We start from the raw sequence: 22,621 nt of genomic DNA on the forward strand, positions 1-22,621 counted from the left end.
ATAAAAGTTTTGGGCAAATTTTGAGCAGGCAATGAAAGAATCGAATCTATATTTGACATTGATTTTAGCAATTTTACAATAGCCCTTTTAAATTTTTATGCCAACATATTTTAGACTAAATAAATAATAACAAAGACTTAATAATAATACTAACAACAATAATAATACAGATAAATGTTTGGCAGTTAGACTCAGATGGCCTAAATGCTGGTGGTGGAGATGAAGGTGGCTTGAATGGAGCTTGAGTGATGAGTGAGTGGAGACGGGGAGGAGGTGGGTTGCACAAAGGAGTCCGCGAAGGAGAAAGACAGATGCGCAGTGAGATTTTAAGTACGTGACACGAATGTTGATTGGCCGGGAAAAGGCAGAGAGAAGATGACTGGACTAGCCCAGCGATGACACAAGCAGCTTGACAGCGTGGGAAAGTGGATAAATCTTAGATTTATTTGGCAGCATATGGGAGCGAGCAGACATTGAACCTTCCCATAAGCTTCATTTAAGAAAAATAGAACTAGGGTGGGGAAAAACCTTGCATTTTATTCAATATACTGGAAGAAAAAAAAAAAAGATCAGCACTAGGTGGTGAAAAAGACATTTTCTCAGGTTTGCTTCTCTGAAGAGTAAGATATGTATGTTTCACTTGTCGTTTTCTGGTTGTGACGTTCTGCTCAGCAGTCTGCAACTGTTTACAGAACTGGACTTTATCATTTTTATCACTGTTTAAGCATGAAGAAAGGAACCAGAACTGCTGTTTACTCTGTTTATACACACAAATTTGGGACAAAAGAGACTTGGACATCAGTTATTTCCTGAGGAAGTTCACTGCTTACATTTCAAAAGACTAACATAAGCTTTCTGTACCAGGAATGATGAAGTAGAGTCTGCATATTACAGCAGTGTATCTTATACCAAGACATATAATTAGAAAACTTGCTGATATGAAATAAATTGCTGGTCTCACTGTGCAGCATTGATTCATCTCGTTTACTCCCCTGCAGTGAACAAATTGAATAAACAACAAAACATTCAGCAGAATTTCCTCCCTGTAGTCACCCTGTTGTCGGGTAGAAGCCTGAGGAGTGGACATTGCTGTCAAAGACAAAGAGGCTACATTCAGAACCACCGTCCTCTCACTGCAAAAATGCAGAGCTCTGGTTCACCCCCAAATCAGACCGTTTTAGTATATTTGACCTCTCTCTTCTTTTGTTGTTTGTAGCCTACAGCATATTAAACAGTTTTCATATTCATCTCTGTGAACTGACCGACCTCATAAGCGAGTGTGGGAACCTCCACCTGTTGCATACTTTCCAGAGTGGATATGCTCTTCAGCATTACTTCTCTGTGTAGCAGAATGAATACTGTATGCAGTACTTTTGTTTTTAATCCAACTACTAACCAATCATATTAGATGGCTCTGCTATAAATAGTAGCTGCCATCTGAGTGTCCCTGAATCGCTCACCTGTTGTTATCCGCATGCGGCCTTTCGGTCACCTGACTTCCCTGGGTGTTACAGTTAGGAGTTGCGTACATGTTGCGACTTCCTCAGCCTGAATTGGCTGTACTTTTGTTGATTGGTGTTACTCATGTTATCACCTGCGGATTATCTTCCTGAAGCCTCCCATCGCTGCTGGTATGTGTTTATTTTGTGTCATTTATTATTTTACTTGGTGGTAAATAAGTGTGTTTATAGGCAGTGTTGGGAAGGTTACTTTTAAAATGTATTCCACTACAGATTACAGAATACATGCCCTAAAATGTATTTTGTAACATATTCCTTTACGTTACTCAGTGAGAGTAACGTATTCTGATTACTTTGGATTACTTAATATTTTTTCATGCTTTTTACAACTACATGAAAGTACTATTGCTGTGTGATTTATTACTATTACTGAAGGATAATTGCCATACCAATACCAACTAGATTCTTAAATTTTAATATAAAATAAATGAGTAACAGTAAGGTGGACATTAGGTAAGGCTGCACTTTTTGCAGCGATCTCGTATAGAAAACTATTCCGCGTGTATATAAAACAGGTCCGCGGCTCCGAGCGTTAGTACAGGGACAGTTACTCATATTTTGTATTTTAAATACACTCAACAAAAATATAAACGCAACACTATTGTTTTTGCTCCCATTCCCCATGGGATGGACGTAGAGACCTAAAATTCATTCCAGATACACAATATAACCATCCCTCCCAAACAGTGGTCACAAATCAGTCCAAATGTGTGGTAGTGGGCACATCTGCTATATTGAGATAATCCATCCCACCTCACAGGTGTGCCACATCAGGATGCTGATCTGACATCATGAGTAGTGCACAGGTGTACCTCAGACTGCCCACAACAAAAGGCCACCCTGGAATGTGCAGTTTTTTGCACTATTGGGGGTCTGGGGACCCAGAACCGGTCAGTATCTGGTGTGACCACCATTTGCCTCATGCAGTGCAACACATCGTCGCATGGAGTCTATCAGATTGTCAATTGTGGCCTGTGGAATGTTGGTCCACTCCACTTCAATGGCTGTGCGAGGTTGTTGGATATTCGTGGGAACTGGTACACGCTGTTGTATACGCCGGTCAAGCACATCCCAAACATGCTCAATGGGTGACATGTCCGGTGAGTATGCTGGCCATGCAAGAACTGGGACATTCTCAGCTGCCATCTGCCCTGAACAATGTGAACCATGATTCATCCGTGAAGCGCACACCTCTCCAACGTGCCAGACGCCATCGAATGTGAGCATTTGCCCACACAAGTCTGTTACGGCGACGAGCTGGAGTCAGGTCAAGACCCCGATGAGGACGACGGGCATGCAGTTGAGCGTCCCTGAGACGGTTTCTGACAGTTTGTGCAGAAATTGTTTGGTTGTGCAAACCAATTGTTCCAGCAGCTGTCTGGGTGGCTGGTCTCAGACGATCTTGGAGGTGAACCTGCTGGATGTGGAGGTCCTGGGCTGGTGTGGTTACACGAGGTCTGCGGTTGTGAGGCCGGTTGGATGTGCTGCCATATTCTCTGAAACGCCTGTGGAGACGGCTTATGGTTGAGAAATGAACATTCAATGCACGGGCGACAGATCTGGTTGACATTCCTGCAGTCAGCATGCCAATTGCACGCTCCCTCATTGCTTGTGGCATCTGTGGCATTTTGCTGTGAGACAAAACTGCACATTCCAGGGTGGCCTTTTGTTGTGGGCAGTCTGAGGTACACCTGTGCACTACTCATGATGTCAGATCAGCATCCTGATGTGGCACACCTGTGAGGTGGGATGGATTATCTCAATATGGCAGATGTGCCCACTACCACACATTTGGACTGATTTGTGACCACTGTTTGGGAGGGATGGTTATATTGTGTATCTGGAATGAATTTTAGGTCTCTACGTCCATCCCATGGGGAATGGGAGCAGTAACAAAGGTGTTGCGTTTATATTTTTGTTGAGTGTACGTAACGGTGGTACATGCCGTTACTCTCCCCAACACTGTTTATTGGCTTCTGCAGAAGCCTCATATGGGCTACTTTGTTAACAAATTGAGCGACGCTGTTTGATCGGAAGTGTAGGCCTCAGTGGGTGGCTGATAACTTTTATAGCTTGGGCGCCACTGCTTCTCCGGGCTACACTGACAGAAGTTCTGCTGCTTTACCTTTTCTTTTGGATTTCTTTTTTTGTTTTGTTTTGTTGTTTGTCTGTTCTGTTTGCGTTGTTTGCCGTCTCACTGGAAGTGTTGGGATATGGGAGCCTGTTGATGTGCATGTGAATTGATTGAATTTTTTACTTAGAGCAGTTGGATGTATGACAATTTGGCGTGACACTGTAACCCCCCTAACCCCCCTGGAAATTACGCCCCTGTGAGCAGTTGAAAGTGTAAATGATGACTTTTTGTCAGTGATTGGTTTTTGTTTCCAATGCTGGACAAAACTTGTTATGGTTGTTCCTCCACTCACAGGTGTGGTTTTCAGTGAGAAGCAACAGCAAAACACAAATTAATTTAAAAGGAACAGTAACATGCACTGGTGTTATAAATAAAGTATAAAGGCACTTTCTCCATTTAACCATATATGACAGAGAAAAACTCTTACTGTATACGGCGACATCTCTTGATGCATTTCCAGAAGAACTGATGGCCATGCAGGAATACAATCCACCATCAGAGGGCACCACCTCATCAATCATCAACACATTATCCACCACTCGCACACGGCCTGAAGTTGAACTCTGACAGAGAGAAAAAGACAGAAGGTGTTTTTCTGGTCTGAAATCTGACTAAAGCACAGCTGCTTTCGAAATGAAACACAATCAAACCAACCAAAGACTTGAAGCATGATGGCAGCACTGCTCTCAGCAATCTTGTTGGTAGCCGTGCAGACGTACTCCTCAAAGTTCTTCCTGACAACAGACTGTATAGTCATCTGGCTGCTGTCTGAGTTGAAGTGATGACGGGAGGGGTTAAACTCCACAGGCCTGGAAAAAATGAAGGTAAATTTACTTTCATGGCAAGCATGCATATATGTTAACTAACTAAAAAGAAAAGAATGAACTGTGTGATTAATTAGATAAGTTTATCTGCACGGTGGTTAGCACTGTTGCCGCACAGCAAGAAGGTCCTGAGTTCAATTCCAACATCAGGCCGGGATCTTTCTGTGTGGAGTTTGCATGTTCTCCCCGTGTTTGCGTGGGTTCCCTCCGGGTACTCCGGCTTCCTCCCAAAGACATGCAGCTTGTGGGGATAGGTTAATTGGATAATCCAAATTGCCTCTAGGTGTGAATGTGTGAGTAAATGTGAGTGTGAATGGTTGTCTGTCCCTGTGTGTTGGCCCTGCGACAGACTGGCAACCTGTCCAGGGTGTACCCTGCCTCTCGCCCTATGACAGCTGGGATAGGCTCCAGCACCCCCCGCGACCCCGAAAAGGATGACCGGAAGCGAATGGATGGTGCTTTTCTCTTTCCATTACATGTGGTGTAAATGATATTGAACCACATAATTGTTCTGACATGGTTATACTTGTTTTCCATTTTATGAAAAACAAAAAGTTTACCTGTAGATAGAGAAATAACATAAACATCTGCAGACATTTTTTATTCCATCCTAACCTAACAATTATGAAATTTACCAGAATTGAGTCCTGTTTATTTTGACTTAATTTTTATTTTGGTTGTCATTATATAACACTGTTTTGCCAGCAGCAGATATCAGTGGTTGTTTGTCAAAAAAACATCTCAGAGAAGGGAAAAAAGTGTCTGTTTTAAAGAATGTATTTTTATACAGTGGAGTTTACTGATGGCGACTCGGGAGGTTTTAGTCAAAAGTCAACCCATTTAGATTGTAACAATCTCATTAGTTAAATTTAAATGGAGGAAATTAGTCAAAGAAATGCAGAGTTTGCAAACTGGCACGTAACATCATGTAGCATTACCGTAAGTTGTTTGTTGGAGTATTTTTGGGTCTTATCTCAGCCTCTACTATTGACAGAAGTTCTTTCTTTTGTTTGGCAGCCGCCTTGGGGAGATGATGAAAGGAAAACAGGGGACTTAACAAATAAACACATTTGGTAAACCAATTTTCTTCACCACACTCTCACACGTTGTAAACATATCAGATCTACCCAGATAGATAACAACGTCCGCTGCACACACACACACACAACAACAGGCCAGCATCTATGGGACTGATAAACTTCTTATTAACAGTGCAGACTTTCGGACTTCCCCAAAGAGATTCTGGCAAACCGTCAGGCGACTCAGGAGGGGAAAGCGGTGCTCTACCTGCACTGTGTACAGTGCAGGTGGAGTGCTGCTGACTTCGACTGAGAAAATTGCCAGGCAGTGGAAGGAATACTTCGAGGACCTCCTCAATCCCACTGGCACGTCTTCCGTGGTGGAAGCAGAATCTGGGGACGAAGGGGATAACCCGCCAATCTCTGGGGGCGAGGTCACTGAGGCAGTTAAACAACTCCTTGGTGGCAGAGCCCCTGGGGTGGACGGGGTCCACCCCGAGTTCCTGAAGGCTCTGGATGTTGTAGGGCTGTCTTGGTTGACACACCTCTACAATGTTGCGTGGAGATCAGGGGCAGTACCCCTGAAGTGGTGGGAATGAGAATCAGCACCTCCAAATCTGAGGCTATGGTCCTCAGCTGGAAAAGGGGGGAGTACCCACTGCGGGTCGGGGATGAGTTCCTGCCCCAAAGTGGAGGAGTTTAAGTATCTCAGGGTCTTGTTCCCGAGTGACGGGAGAAAGGAGCCGGAGATTGACAGATGGATTGGTGCAGCGGACGCAGCGATGCGGACGCTGTACTGGTCTGTTGTGGTGAGGAGAGAGCTGAGTGTAAAAGTGAAGCTCTCAATTTACTGGTGAATCTACGTCCCTACCCTCACCTATGGCCACGAGCTGTGGGTAGTGACCGAAAGAACGAGATCGCGAATACAAGCGGCAGAAATGAGCTTCCTCCGAAGGGTGGCTGGCCTCTCCCTTAGAGATAGGGTGAGAAGTTCGGCCATTTGGAAGGGGCTGGGAGTAGAGCCGCTGCTCCTCCACATCGAAAGGAGCCAGTTGAGGTGGTTCGGGCATCTGACAAGGATGCCTCCTGGGCACCTCCTGGGTGAGGTTTTCCGGGCATGTCCCACCGGGAGGAGGCCCTGGGGCAGACCCAGGACATGCTGGAGAGATTATATCTCTCGGCTGGCCTGGAAACGTCTTGGTGTTCCCCCGGACAAGCTGGAGGAGGTGGCTGGGGAGAGGGAGGTCTGGGCTTCTCTGCTTGGGCTGCTGCCCCCGCGCGCGACCCGGCCCTGGATAAGTGGAAGAAAATGGATGGATGAATGGACAGTTCTACTATATAAAGGATAAAATATATGTTAATTGTTCCTGAAAGTAAGAAATTATTGTGCTCAATCAGCCAAAACACAATCTATAAAAAAGTTACATAAATAAGATAGCTTTAAAAAAATGCTCAAAAGAAAATAGTTAAATTATTTAGATATAAATGAAATAAAGTAAAACAAAGGAGCTAAAAAAACCAAACACCCCCCCCCCCCCCCCCCCCCCCCCCCCGCCCACAGAAATCGAATCATAAGACATTAAAATGGTAACTTCAATGTTCAGTGTAAATTGCTGAAGAATAAAGTCAATGTATACAGTCTTCCATTTCAGCCTGTTGTTAATGTGGATGCTCAGGCATCTATACTGCTCCATATCAACATCCTGGCCCGAGATAGACAGGTCAAGGTCAAGTGGCTTTATTGTCATTCCAACCATGTGCAGTGGTACAGTACACAGTGAAATGAGACAACCTTCCTCCAAGACCCTGGTGCTACATATGACATATAACACACAATCAACGCAGGACTACATAAAGTGCAATGTGCAAAAAATGCAAAAACAAAACCAAGACAGAACAGAACGTTACAGACACAAGACAGTGCAGACACAACTGCAATAGAAATGACTGAGCATTGTGCAAAAAGTAACTTGGTGTATGAAGGTGTGCTGTCTGTGTGTGTATGAAATTGTGCAGATAAGTGCTTGGTAGTGACGTGTATGAGGGTGTGTGTGTGTCAGTCCAGTCACTGAGTGTTCAGGAGTCTAACAGCCTGGGGGAAGAAACTGTTTGTCAGTCTGACAGTGAGGGCCCGAATGCTCCGGTACCTCTTGTCAGAAGGCAGCCGGGCGAATAGTGTCCGTGAGGGTTTCTCCAAAATGCCTGTGGCTTTGCGGATGTAGCTGGTGCGATAAGTGTCTGTGATGGAGGAAAGAGAGGCTCCAGTGATGTTCTCATCTGTTCTCACTATCTGTTGTAGGGTGTTGCGATCCGATACAGTGCAGTTATCATCAGACCAGACAGTGATGCAGCTGCTCAGGACGCTCTCAATAGTCCCTCTGTAAAAGTAGGAGTTTTCAGTGCTTTTTCACTTTCAGAAGCAGAAGCTTTCACTGAGTTAGTGCAGAGCTGTACTGACAGTTTGAGGTGTATGAGGTGAACAGGAATAGAGACAGCATAGCCGCTCACCACTATATAAAACAAAGCACTGTGGCCTGCCTGTCAGGTGGTGTGTAATCTTAGACATGATGGGCCATTCTCACATTGTACAGAAAAAACTGCCATCAGTCATAACTGTGGTCAATCTCATTTTATATTACATGAAAGAAGAAATTCAGATTAGCAGCCACATCATACTCATGCTGATCACACTCACTATTACACAGCACAGCATCTGCAGACAGACTTTTTTCTTTGTTTTCTAGTCCTGATGTTTTCTTCAGAAGTCAACAGATGTTTACGTGACTGGAGTTTATCACATCCTAAACATCCAAACATGAAGAAAGCAACTGAGACTACAGTTTAACTCTGTTTATACACAGCTGGATTTCGAGAAAGATAAAAAGTTGGTATCAAAAAAGTTGCTTGGATATCAAAATACCAACATTAGCTCAGCATACCACGACTGAACAATAAGGTTTTTAATGCTGTAGTCATGTGAGTTATAGTACATAGTACATCTTGCTTACTTGAAGGATTTAAGTCAGAAATCCATTCAGCACAACTGGAGTCAATACTTGGTTGATCTGGAATTAAAAACTGCTAAATAAATGTTGTGTTCAGTGACTGTAGAAGCTTTTGGCTTCACTTTTGTAAAGTGGGAGGAAGCAGAGACATGTCATCATTCTTTTTATACATTTACATTAAATTTGAACATGGCGCTCAGTGAGCTGTGGAAGCACAGTCATTTCCATGCAGGGCTTTTTTTTAATGGAACATATTATATTCTTAAACTCTCTAAATATAGTAGCCAGGTGTTATATGTAACTGTGATAGGCTTAGTCAATAAAGAAAAAACAGGTTTTCTCAGTGTTCATAGTTTTACTGTATGAGATAATTACACCAGGAAAAAGGGAAAAACATTCATTTGGCGAGTAAAAGAGACATACAGCTGCTTTCCAAGTCAAAGTTTTTTATAAAACACAAAGAGAAAGAAGTAACATGTATTTACAAGAATGTACAGTGAAAAACATAATATAAAAACAAACATGCATCGCCTTCAAAAATTCGAAGATACTTCAAATAAATTGTCGTTTGAACAGCTTGCGTCCTGTAATCATTAATTTGGTCATAAATACAAAAATGAGTTACATCAATCAGTTTTGTGTCTAGCAACCATATCATACATGTCGGCTATTATTACAGGTACTTTAAAGAGGGATCTCATTTTAAGGTCCCCTAAGTGGTCAGTGACACTAGCAGAGCTTCAAAACTTTTCCTAAAAAAGTGCTTGAGAACAAAACTGGCTAAAAAGTCCAATTATGTTTTTCATTTTTACAACATTTCTCATTTAGTCACGGTACGGCTTTTAAACCCAATAAATACCAACACAAATTAGCATACTTTAAATTAAGGTTGGTTGTGTGTAGGTTTAGTATATATTGCCCTTTAAATAGTCCACATGGTAAAGTTGTCATATTTGGTGTTACATTAATAGGATATTTTGTCATAGACATAAGTTAGTAGAGCTGCCACAGTGCAGTAATAATAAAAAGTTAGTAACAAAAACCAAAATGAACTAGGTCCTCACGCCTGTGTAACATTCAAATGTGAAAGGCAAACCTTTGTTGTGTCTTTATGATTTTTTTTCATAAATCAAGTGTAAAGTTAGAAAGTAACAACAATGGCTTTAGCCTGTAAACCACAGACATGAGAATTACCCTGTAAAAGCAGACAAAGTAACAAAAAAACTTCTGCTAATCTCCTGTCTGCAGTCACGTATCAACCAGGTCAGCTAGAAGCTTGAGGAGAGGACGGTGCTGTCACGAGAGGCTGCACAAAGAATCGCTGTCCACTGACTGAAACCGTTCAGAGGTTTGGGTCAGGCCAAAGTCAGCCAGTCCCCTACGGAGTGTTAAAGTGTTTGCCCTTTCCCATGGCACCTATCATTACTTCACTTCTTCTTCTGTTGTTTGTAAAGTACATGAAATCTTCCCGTCTTTGTTTTCTTGTCTCATGCATTAATGCTGGGCAGGTCTCTATCAGGTTGGGTTTTCCTGCGAGACGAAAAGAAGTAGTCGGTGAGATTCTCAACGCATGTTTATGACATATCTGTGTAGATTTACAGTGTGTGGGAGAAAATGAACGTACTCATTCTTGGTGAGTGGGGCCTTGTCACATTTCCCTTCCTTGAGTGGGACCCCCACCTGTTGCATACTGCTTTTCAGAGTGGACATGCCCTTCAGCTTTACTTCTCTGCAGACAAAACACATAAATATATGAGTTATGATCATGGAAATATATGATATAAGCTTCATCTCCTCCAGGTTATTCCAAACACTTACCCCTTTTCACCTCCTTCTTCCAGCTTTTTGATTCCTGGAACTTTCTGCCCAAAGAGCTTCACGGCAATGCACATGAGCAGGCCGCAGTGGTTTCTGTAGCAGCAGGTGGCATCGACAGCAATGAATACCACCAGAAAGATGATCATGACGATGCCAACCACAGCGCCTTTGGTCATGCCGCTCTTGGCTGGTGGGAGAGAGGAAAAAGTCTCAATGCGCAAACAGAAAACATTAAACATCTTTATTCTGACAAGAAAATTCTATTATTCAGGTAGATCTGCTGTGATTTTGTATGAGTGTCAGTTTTTCAATGTATAAATTACACTCTAAGAATAACTTCTAGCTCCGTATATGCTGCAGATCTCAAGAGGCCACATACCAGACTGTTCTGCGATGGTGAAGTTGAATGTGGCAGGTATGGAGGAACCGTTGGCATTGACTGCTGAGACTTCCAGCTGATAGTTTGAGCCAAAAGCCAAGTCTTTGAGGGAAACAGAGTCAGCATCAGGTGGCATCTGCAGTTCCTTCCACTCAGCCTCTTCTTTATCCTGGTTAAAGACAGCAGAGCAACCAAAGGACTTAATCAAGGGAAATGGGTTGATGGAGACAAACACAAAGACAGGCTCATGCTGTCTCTTACCTGTCTGTATCGAACATTAAACTGCAACACAGGGCTGCCACCATCTACCGTGTGTTTAAGAGGGACAGAGAAGGTGTTGCTCTCTATTTTCATCTCATCAGAGGATAGAACTGGACTGTCAGGTTCACCTGTGGGAACGACGCAAGAAAAACACGAAGAATTCATAACAATATTTAAAACCTGATCACTGCATTTGACTGATTTACTTAAACTAGCATGTCAGGTTAGTTTAGCAAAAAACTGTGAGAACTTTACCTTCTGAGGATGGATGACGGTGGATTACATCATGTGATGAACAGCGCGAGTGAATATCAGGAGACGGAAGAAGATGACATGGAAAAGAAAAAGTAATGATGGCAGATAAGGATGTAGTACCACAAAAACATCAGCAAGCATCCTGCACAGTGTGAACCAGTAATTCATTCACTCCTATTTAAATTTATGGAATGAATTAGAGATATAATGTATGCTTTATATAATATGTTGGTAATGTGTGAAGAACTTACGTATTCCCTGTGTGTGGACATTGTGTGTCTCAGAGAACTTTCCACGTCCCACTGCATTCAGTGCAGAGAGACGTACTGTGTACGAAGTGTACGGCTTGAGGTTGATAACAAGAGGATCTACAAAAAACACACAAACAGCATCAGATACTGCACATATTCAAGTCCTACTACTCATTCACACATTCATAAAACTTTTACTTGTGAGCAGGTGAAAGTGTAAATGATGACTGATGCATATACACGGCTGGAAAGAGGAGGTGTTTCACCTGTAGCCGGGACGGTGTTCTCCTTCCACTGCTCTGTGGGTTTTTCTTTCCACTGCAGGACAAAACTTGTGATGGGTGTTCCTCCACTCACAGGTGTGGTTTTCAGTGAGAAGTGGACTGAAGCTGGACCCGCAGAGACTGACAGGTAGAGAGGTGGACCGGGCTGAGCTGAAGTTAGGGTGTAAAATGAAAAAAATGAAAAAGGGAACAGCAAAACACAAATTAATATAAAAGAAACAGAACATGCACTGGTGTTATAAATAAAGTATAAAGGCACTTTCTCCATTTAACCATATATGACAGAGAAAAACTCTTACTGTATACGGCGACATCTCTTGATGCATTTCCAGAAGAACTGATGGCCATGCAGGAATACAATCCACCATCAGAGGGCACCACCTCATCAATCATCAACACATTATCCACCACTCGCACGCGGCCTGAAGTTGAACTCTGACAGAGAGAAAAAGACAGAAGGTAAAAACATTTTAAAAAACATTACATATATTTAACCATATAACATTATGGGCTCTATCAAATTTTTCAATTCAGGATTAGTGCTTACATATAGGTCCTTGAATTCAGCTACACAATTTGCTGTTTGAATCTAAGTATTTATGTTTATACAGTCTTACCAGTGTTTGTCCATTTTGCTTGTTGAGCCAGTGTAATTCAGGGTGGGGATGGCCAGTCACATTACAGGACACAGATACAGCCTCACCCACCAACACACGCTGCTGCTCTGCTGAGACAAACACCTCGGGGGCCTCTGAAATGAAACACATCAATGATCGTGACACAAACTGCTGAAACAAGATTTAAAAAGAGTTTTTCTAGCACAGCTGTTTTTAAAGTGAAACACAATCAAACCAACCAAAGACATGAAGCATGATGGTAGCGCTGCTCTCAGCAATCTTGTTGGTGGCCGTGCAGACGTACTCCCCAAAGTCCTCCCTCACAACAGACTGTATAGTCAGCTGGCTGCTGTCTGAGTTGAAGTGATGACGGGAGGGGTTAAACTGAACAGGCCTGGAAAAAATGAAATAAATAGAAAATTGCTTATTTTTTTCATGTTAATATGCTATGCAATATGAGATAGTGAGACTGTTTAGATATCAGGAATGGAGAAAACGAGGCCAGGAGAGGGAGGCAGAGATAAAGCTGGAAATCAAGGAACACACACACACAGCCCCCTTAGACACGTGCACTCTGCTCCACCCGCTGATGCACAGTGTAGATGTCACGCTACATTAGTGACGGAGAGCGTCAGGGGGACTAGTCCAAACATCAACACAACGTGACCCAGTTTCTTTGCTGATTGTACATTTTCCCTCAGCTATGGTGGTAATTAAAACCAATAAAAACAACAACAACAACATTATTTACATTTTGTGACAAGCATGCATATATGTGAATTAAATAAAAAGGAAAGGATGAACTGTGTGAAAAATCTGACAAGTTTAACCTTAGAGGTTTTGTGATGCCGTTAGAGAGAGGGATGTAACGTGCTCAGATCGTGTTCAGCCCATACATTTGATTTTTATTATTAAATCATAAAATGTGGTCTTACATGGTCCAGGTGATGTTGGGTTGTGGCAGACCGTCCACCAAACACAACAAAGAGACGTTAGTTTCAGGTCCAGCCAACACTTTCTTCACCTCTTCTCTCAGTCTCACAGTCGGGGGAGCTGCAGGAGAGGGTTGAGTTTCAGTACATTTTCAGGTGGGTTTTTTTTGTTTGTTAATCTCATTCTAAAACTCAATGAGGAAGTGATGATAATAATTCAGCCTCATGAATGTGTTGGTGCAAAACAGTCACTTACCATTGACAACAACAGAAACAGAGAGTTCCATAAAGATTGACGGCCTCCCTCTGATCTGAGCTCTGCACACGTATGTCCCAGCATCCTCTCTCTTCACCTTTTCAATACGGAGCGTGTTATCAGACTGCTTACGCATATGCCCTCCCACTGAAGCAAGAGAAGAAAGGCAGAAAAAATTAACTAAAAACTATTTTGATGCAGAAATATTGATTAGAGCAGCTTTGGCTATGATAGTCATACACTAACTTTTGCTTATTACGACTCTAAAGTTTACAGGAGAGTTTGCTTGGGAAACTGAATGTTCACAAAAGGTTCACAAAACGCTCTTTTTAAATCACAAAGCAAGCCTTCATATTGCAGGGTAGCATCAGGTCCTATGTTCCCATTTTTTGCTCTTACCATTAGAGATTTCTTGCTGGTTCTTAAACCACTGAACATCCACCTGTGGCTGTCCAGTCACCAGGCAGGGTACCAGCCCATCTGTACCCTCCAGAAACTCATGGTAGGTCTTAGTGCTTCCAAAGGATGGCCCATCTGACAGAAGAGGAAAAGATTAAGGATAAAGCAACAAGTCCTAGCATACATTTTACTGAGTTTAAAGTTTAAATGGAAAAAGTGCCGCCAGCTGTTACGTACCATAAACAAACAGCTGTATCTGAGCATCATCTTTATGTCCGCTGTCAAAATCGCAGTGGCAGGTGTACCTGCCAGCATCTTGCATTGTAGCCTTCTTAATTACCAATTTGGAGGAGGCCTCGTCCAACTTATTCACAATCTCTTCATCATCTATCTCCTCCCCATCCTTTTGCCAGGTTATGTCTCCCTCTGCTCCAGCTGAGAGGAGAGACAAGAAGGTCAAAAAGAAAAAGAGAGGGGAAAAAAATATAATTTGTAGCCTTATTTTAATACCTTCACAAGAGTATAAAGCTGGATTGCAAAATATGTTCATGCTGAATCGTTTCAATTAGATAAGAAATATAAACGACTCACCTTTACACAACAGCAAGATCTCATCTCCAACTTTAATATCTAGTTTAGTGGAAATGATGCTCATTTTAGCATCTGGAGGAGAAGACAGGAGAGGAGATTGGTTTTAGTCTGGGATGTTTTTCCTCTCTTTGGAAGAAGAAAAACACAGAGCAACATCTCATCCAAAGCAAACACAGTAACACTGTTGTTCCTAAATCACCTATCAGGACTTTTTAGTTCATTGTTAAACATTTAACAGACAGCAGTTGAATGACATGCACAACACATCTCCCCCCAGTAAATCCAGTTTAAACACTCCAATGCTCTGTGGATGTGTCTCTCAATAAAGCATAGTTTTCTTGAATAATTTCATCCTTACACTTCACAGTTTTCATAGACCACAGTCTCAGTTTTCCCACTCTGACAACTCTGCATTTCCACTTCAAAATCATTAAAAACATCAGCAGATCTTACCTATGCTGTCCATCAGCTGCAGGAGCAGCAAGGCCAATGTCAGGATGCGAGTTGGTTGGTTCATCTTGCTCACCTGTCTGCAGATTACCGATCTTTCAAACGACAACTGTGCTGTCAGCAAATCAAATCAAATTCAGAAAAATCAGCTAGTCAAAAAATAAATCTGTCTGAGTATGAAACTGACAGGCAAACACCTGTATCCTATCCACCGAGCACCACTCTGAGAGAAACAGGGTCTATGTCAGTGGTTATATAGGGGCACAAGGGCAAAAGAGATGAGAGGAAATGAGGAGGAGGAGGCGGGGAACAGACTTCTGGTCTCTCATCCCTCCTAAAACTCCAGCAGAGTCACTTTGGGTCATTCAGGAAGAAAACTGGGATGTGGTGAGTGAATGACGTCATTGCTCCTCTCATCTTTTCCTTAATCTCTCTCTTTTTGTTTTGCTCAAAATGGTCCCCCACGTTCTATTATCTTTATCTCTTTTGTTCATTTTTTTCACCGCATTCTGCTTTGCTCCCCTCCAGTTTCTCGGCCAGTTCAATTCAATTCGGCACGCTCTATCAGCGCATAGGTCACGTGAGCAGTTGAAAATGTGTGACACAGAAAAGCTCAATCTAATAGGTAATCCATGAATGTGCATCAAGAATGGGAAAAATTGCAATTATAGTAGATTTGCTTGTTTATATGTTTGTAAGTTCATTTCATGTGACTGCCTACACTGTAAGAACAAGTCCTAATATAAAAGTATTTTACTGTGTATTTTGCAGTTTTGTTCTGTTCTTCTAGAATATCATTAAATTTACATCAATAGTCTGTGATTTCACATTTCAAATGTAAATTAATGTAAAATCACTGTAATGTAATAAAACATAATGTCCTTGTTTTTTAAATGTATTTGTCTGTACATATGCATATTTAGATTGTTAAAATACATTCACAGATGTATCATGATTGCACAAATATTTGTCCGTTATGTGAAGGATTGAACTGTTAAATTCAAATGTAATGCTATGGAAAAATATATAACATGATTCCTATAAACTTTGTTTACATCAAATAATAATTGTTATTGCTATATAGGGCGATCGTGGCTCAAGAGTTGGCAGTTCGCCTTGTAATCGGAAGGTTGCCGGTTCGAGCTGTCAGTCTGTCCCCAGGCATGCAATCCACTATTATTTAAGTTAACTGTATATTTCTGTACATTTAAGTATTATTATTCATATTGCCACATTCATTGACTTTGTTTATAGGTAATTTCATTGCTTAATCACATTAAAATGTTCCTAATTTAATGTTTAAAAGCACTTGAAAAAGGCAAAATCCCATGTAAAATTAGGGCAACCAACTGTATTGTCATTACTGAAAAAAACCTTATTTTTATGGGAAAGTTATTTTCTGTTATTTCATGGTATTATTTTGGCGCCCCAGCTGCCAGAATATTACTGTTTTTCTAGGATTTCTTTTTAACAGTGTATGTTTGCCAGTATTGTTGGGTTGGCCTGTTTTAATTCATATTTATCTTCTTTTCTATCTTTTCATTTGCACTTTTTTTTTAACACTGCAAAACAACAACATTTTTCTTCAGAATAAACAATGTGCACAAATTAGGTACGGTATTTACATTGCATATATCGCTAAATATACCTCTACATCACATCAGTGTGTGTATGTGCATGCTCTGTCCTTCAGTTTGCATTGTGTAAGGACACAATCGTTATCTCATTTTATGGGAATATTTGTATTATTCTCATTACCGAGGAGGCATTAGGTTCTTTAAAATCTGCAGTTAAAAAGTTACATTTGCTAAAGTTCACGTTCCCCCTCTCTCGCTCCCTCTCTCTCACCTTCTCCACCCTGTTCCCTCCTTGTCCCTTCAGGCTGCCGGATGAAAGTGAGGGGAGGCAGCCCTCAAGGGAAAGAAGAGATGGAGAAAGATATTTTTATCATTCCATCGTTTGTTCCTCTCATTTAAAGAGGGTCACATTCTTCTCAAGAAAGCGCACCAGACTGCACATACAGCATGGCAACGCTCGCATTCACAGACATTTTACATCCTGCAGGAAGCTGAGATCAACAAACCACAGTGATGCCCATTCTGCTGCAAAGAAAACAATTTCTTAACTTTGCAAAACAGCTCGTATTCTGGGATCGCCTTTGGTAGTGTTAATTGTTGGCTACATTTGATCACAGACCTTGAAAAAAAAGGCTTTTGTTTGAGATGTGAAAGCGACGTCAAATCAAAGGAGCGAAGTGTATACAGTGACGAGGTGACATAAATGTTGTGTTTTCACGGGAGAATGTTTTTTTTCTCTTGTCACTCTCAAAATGAGACATGCCACTGAGCAAGCGTGTGCTACTCACATCAGATTAAAGCAAGAATAAACAATCAGCAGTAATCAATGAAAAGCAAAATGATGTAGGTGCTTTTTTTGTACTACGTGCTCTGTGAATCTATCATGGTCTGTTAAGTTACTGCTGAATCAGTGATTCTGTTCTTAACAACTTCTGATATATCAAAATATAAATGCAGTGCCTTTCATGAGAACTGATTAATGTTGTTGAGGATTATCTTTAAATCTTATCAGGGTTTAAAATTGTGCATTGTTAAAGGTGTGCAAAGAGTCCTGGCTCCCCACTGAAGCATTTTTAGACCATTTTTTAATGCAGTTAAGTTTCAATAAGGCTTGCTTTAAGTGTTCTAACCATCTTTGTGCCTGTGCCCATTTTTAATGTGTTAATTTATTTTGATGTCAGCAAGAATTAGATATGATCTTTGGGATCCAGCATCTATAGTGGGTGGATTTAACTATCTATTGCTAACCAAAGTCGGTACAACATTAGTTCATAACTTAGTCCAAATTGGTCACTCTTGGTTTCAAAAAAACAACACGATTGTTTACATCACCATAAATGTGCTAAATTCAAGTGTTGGTCTGCCACATAATCCCATATACTACATGGTTGCCATGTATATGGGACAAAATAGCAAAGACTGTTTGGGCCACACTGTTTGTTTGAGCTGCTCAGTCAGGGAAACCCATGCCTTGAAACTCTTGGTGTACAGTGTTTGCGCTGATGTTCATGTCAGAGGAGCTTGGAGCTCTGCAGTTATTGAGGCAGTGGAGCGCTGCTGACTTTTATGCGCTATGTATCTCAGTGCTCAGAGACTCACTCTGTAACTTCACATTATCTGCCACTTTGTGCCTGAGATTATTGCAGTGGTGGATCCTATTGCAGTACTGTGCTGAACTACAGTGAGCTCTTTAGAACGATCCACTATTTCACAAATGTTTGTTCAGGTCCACTGCACGACTAGGTGCTTGATTTCATACACCTGTGGAAATGCGACTGAAAATACTTGGATTCAAAAACTGAGAGACCGTGTCGTCCAATACTTTTGTCCACCGAGTGTCGTGGAATCCACTATGACAAAATCAAACACAGTAACTAGCAATAGGGAACACTTTACATCCCTTTTGATCATAACCATAAAGATCGTAATGATGATCAGTGTTATGAACTTAAACGTGTAAAAGTGTACACACATGCACGCATACAGTTTATGCCACTGTGTTTCATCTATGTGATGTTAGTCAAGTCTTGTTCCTTTGGGTCCTATCACTTCCACTGGCCAACTGCCAGCCTGCCTCTCCTTCTTTCCCTTTGATAGCCTATCAGTGTCTCCACACCAACGTCCAGCCAGCCAGTCAAAGGTTGGAGAGCCCAAAGGGGACACCTATCAGGTTGATTATCAGGAGGTGTTATTATGGCTCATTAGAACAGAGTGCGCTCATAACGAGGGCGTTTAACGACGGTGGTCACACACACACAGATCTTGTTGGCATCATATTTATTTGAGTCTTTTTTTTTTTTTTTTTGCTTGATTACTAGCAAAATTTATAAAACTGACAAAAGTCTTGCTTTAATTCATGGTGCTGCTAACAATTTATTAGTTCAGGCCCAAGGCGCTATGAAGGCAAAATCCAAAATAACCACACATCTAAGTGGTCACACAAAGATCATGAGGAGTAATGATGTGATTAGCACTGTTGCCTTATAGCTAGTAGGTTATTGGTTAGAACCACGACTGGAGGCCTGCATACTCTCTGGGTACTAGGGTTTCCTCCCATAGTCCAAAGACATGCATGTTAGAGTAATTAGTGAGGCTAAAGCTTAACGTGTATTAATGCACTGTCAGCTAAAAATGAAACTGTAAGTAGTAAGCATAAGTAAATGTGAGTATGAATTTTGAGAGTACCGGTCGCAGCAGATGGCCGCCCCTCCCTGAGCCTGGTTCTGCCGGAGGTTTCTTCCTGTTAAAAGGGAGTTTTTCCTTCCCACTGTTGCCAAAGTCCTTGCTCATAGGGGGTCATATGATTGTTGGGTTTTTCTCTGTATCTATGAAGCGCCTTGAGGCGACTTATGTTGGGATTTGGCGCTATATAAATAAAATTGAATTGAATTGAATTGAATTACTTGCAAAGACGACATTAGTTTACATACCTCCCTAAATATCACATTGTTTTTATTTTGTTTTTTTTCTAAAGGAAAGTTTCAATATAACAGCTTTAAATACATAAACATATATGTTACCTGAACAGAGAGACTGACTAATCAGTAAATAGTGAACATATATATGTTTGTCTCATTTTTTTTTTTCATTTGTTGGTCTCAGCAGCATTTTTTGGGGCTATCTAGTGGCCATAAACTGTTACACATTACATTATCCAAGAGCTTTATTTCTTGCCTGTGAGTTATACATTAACCCAAGACAGTATTTTTTAATATTAACTCTAACTGTTGACATCTAAGAATTTTTGCAACCCCTCTTTTTGATCTTGTGGCAAATAAACAAATAAACTTAGAACAACAGGTGATTTTGTCAAAAACTCAAAATTGTACTTATATTAATAACTCTCTGTTTAACAAGACCAAGAAGGACTTGGCAGAATGTGTAAAATTTATTTCCATTTGGAACATTTTGCAGAGATTAGTGGGAAACAAACAGATTTAACATCCGGTAACACAGCGTTCCCAGATAAAAACTCTATCGTACTTTCTATGTGCCATTTATTTACCCAAGACAACATTCTTCGATGAAGACACACCATCCACAAACACACAAATATACACACACACACACACACACACACAGCATGGTAACGGTGTCCACGTCCTCTGTTTTGTCCTTGTAGCCAATAAATAAACTAATTGAGAACAATTGTTCCAGCTGTTGGTGCCAAAACCTCAACATTACGCTTATATTTATAACTACATATATTTATAGCCAAACTGTCTCAGACATACATGCAAATTCACAAGCAAATGCTCAAAAACAGACTAAATCCAGTTAATATACTCAAACAAAATATACTAAAACTAAGTAAAGCTGTGTACCATATTGTCGATGGTGGAATCCATTTGTTTTGTTTTGGGGGGTTTTCTAACATCAAGGGGAGAAGTATATTGAAATTGATTAAATTATTATACTTTATACTAACTATTATACTTTAGGACTATTGAAAAGAATGCAAGCCAGATTTTGGAAGTTGTTTAGATTCATTTATCTCTTATCTGAAATTCAGTAAATATTCCAATAATGACAGTATGATCATCTTTAACAAAACATTTAAGACTTTATTAAACAATATTCCTTTTGTATAATCTGCTTTTTCAGGTTCCAGAGTATCAGCAACCAGGTGGTGCCAAGCATAGCACGATAGCTAAAACATCTAACAAAAAAAGCACCTTTGGTTGAGCTGAACAAATCAAATTTTATAATGGCTTATGATTTGTTTTTCTTATGTACATAACAGAAGCCTAATTTGTCTTCCAAATCTAGAAGGACGCATCCATCCTTAAACCCAACCACAAAAAAATGAAATAAAATTCTAAAAAGTGTAAAAGAAAAACTGATTCCAGGATGTGAACTGTCTTTGGCTTTGGGGTCACGCAATGGGCCAACATGTCTCCTTTGTTGGCTTTTCAGGTAAGAAAATGATGCTAAAGGGGTTTTCTGGTGGATCAGAATATAACAAATATTTGCTATACAAATAAAAACAACTCTTCTTTCATGTTCAATTCATGTCTTTAAAGGCTACACATAAGTTAAAATGGTAGACATATAGACTTAAAATAGTAAAGAATAATAATTTTTTTTTAAACTATGCTGATTAAAAAACAAAGCAAAAAAAACCTAAATTCTCCTTCTTTGTTGGAGTTTGAGACATAAAGAAAGATGAGTTGGAAACTTGCTGTTTGTCTTCGTTTTCACAGAAGAACAAACATTTTAACAAAACCTTTAAAAGCAGGTAAGTCTGTAAAAAAAAAAGAAAAGAAAAATTCAACATGACATCCCAAGATCTCTTTTAGCTAGTTTTAAGTTGTACGTTAAAGTTAACCAGGTAAGCAAAGTTAGATTTGAAGAAATTTAGAAGTGTAGAAGTATATATTTTTATGTATCTTTTAAGATAAAAAGACCTTATTAAAAAAACATGTTTCAGTGTCAAAGACACAGAGGACCTTAAATGTGTCTAAGGACAGATAATACACAAAAGAATTGCATACACGAACATGTACAGACTGACAGGAACAAGAGCAGCTGAAGACATGAGGACGAGACAGGCAGGAAGGAGTGAGAGACAGCAAGGCTCTCGTGACTGAGGAGAGGCCCACCCTCGCTCTCCCCTTTGTGTGAACAAAACAGACCGCTGTGAGTATGTGCTTGTCCTCAAGTGTCTTCATTATGCTGAAAATCCTGGCTCATGTTCCATAGTTGTGTATGTGTAGTGAGTGTGGAAAAAGGCACTACTATCTATCAGTCAAGTTTTAAAAAATATGTGGCAAGAGGCTCCATAAGTCTGATTATGTGTATGCATATTAATTTGTATGAGCGAGTGTGTAGGCGCTTGTGCGTGTGGGTCCTATATGTCTGTATGCGCTGTGCGGCTGTAGTGGATGTGCTGATGCTGAGTGCACGATTATGCCGTGCAGATGTGTAAAAATCGTTGTTTGTGACTGCATATTGAAATAGGTGATCGGTGCAGTGAAAGAGAAGAGAAGGAAGAAAACCATGGAAAAGGGCAAGCGAAAGGGATGAAACAGAAAACTTGAACAAAAAAGAAAACATTGTAACTAATACAAGACTCTATCTAAGTGGGAAAAAATGCCTGCCACCAGTTTAAGAGTTAAATTTTGGAAGATTTTTTTTTTCTGCTTGTCCCGTAGTTAAATGTATGAGGTGCAAAAATGCCGTGGTCTGCAGTCATGTCTGTAAGATAGTCATTAGCTGTGTCTCAATGCAGGGGCTGCATCCAGAGGCTGTGCAACGCTGTGAAATTGGACGGTCTAGGCTTCAGATTCGCGTCACTGCTGTCTCGGTGGAGTTTAATAAACTCAGCCGTCTGCTCGTTGCTATCTAAAATATACAGTGGGGCAAAAAAGTATTTAGTCAGCCACCGATTGTGCAAGTTCCCCCACCTAAAATGATGACAGAGGTCAGTAATTTGCACCAGAGGTACACTTCAACTGTGAGAGACAGAATGTGAAAAAAAAATCCATGAATCCACATGGTAGGATTTGTAAAGAATTTATTCATAAATCAGGGTGGAAAATAAGTATTT

The 22,621-nt window shown here is 40.7% G+C and overlaps 1 protein-coding gene across 1 annotated transcript; it reads right to left on the reverse strand.

The window, feature by feature from the left end:
• Positions 1-9,838: 9,838 nt before the first annotated feature.
• On the reverse strand, positions 9,839-15,164 carry ncam3 (neural cell adhesion molecule 3). Its single transcript, XM_080897047.1, has 16 exons — positions 14,999-15,164; positions 14,546-14,617; positions 14,192-14,389; positions 13,955-14,089; positions 13,556-13,702; positions 13,303-13,420; positions 12,607-12,761; positions 12,368-12,501; positions 12,050-12,185; positions 11,733-11,900; positions 11,467-11,583; positions 10,961-11,088; positions 10,700-10,868; positions 10,321-10,507; positions 10,127-10,231; positions 9,839-10,032 (listed from the first exon to the last, which is right to left on the reverse strand). The coding sequence occupies exons 1-16, from the start codon at positions 15,060-15,062 to the stop codon at positions 9,990-9,992; spliced, it is 2,076 nt and encodes a 691-aa protein (XP_080753173.1). The 5' UTR covers positions 15,063-15,164; the 3' UTR covers positions 9,839-9,989.
• Positions 15,165-22,621: the final 7,457 nt, after the last annotated feature.

This window comes from Rhamphochromis sp. 'chilingali', assembly GCF_963969265.1.
Source record: "Rhamphochromis sp. 'chilingali' genome assembly, chromosome: 11".
Lineage (NCBI taxonomy): Eukaryota > Metazoa > Chordata > Actinopteri > Cichliformes > Cichlidae > Rhamphochromis > Rhamphochromis sp. 'chilingali'.

What these genes read in the sequence shown, in the direction of transcription:
- ncam3 (XM_080897047.1), bottom strand. Translation starts at nt 15,062, where the DNA reads ATGAACCAACCAACTCGCATCCTGACATTGGCCTTGCTGCTCCTGCAG. An exon ending in GATACAGCTGTTTGTTTATG is followed by an intron (nt 14,090 to 14,191) that starts GTACGTAACAGC and finishes CTCTTCTGTCAG; the next exon opens with ATGGGCCATCCTTTGGAAGC. An exon ending in CATCATGCTTCATGTCTTTG is followed by an intron (nt 12,502 to 12,606) that starts GTTGGTTTGATT and finishes GTTTCATTTCAG; the next exon opens with AGGCCCCCGAGGTGTTTGTC.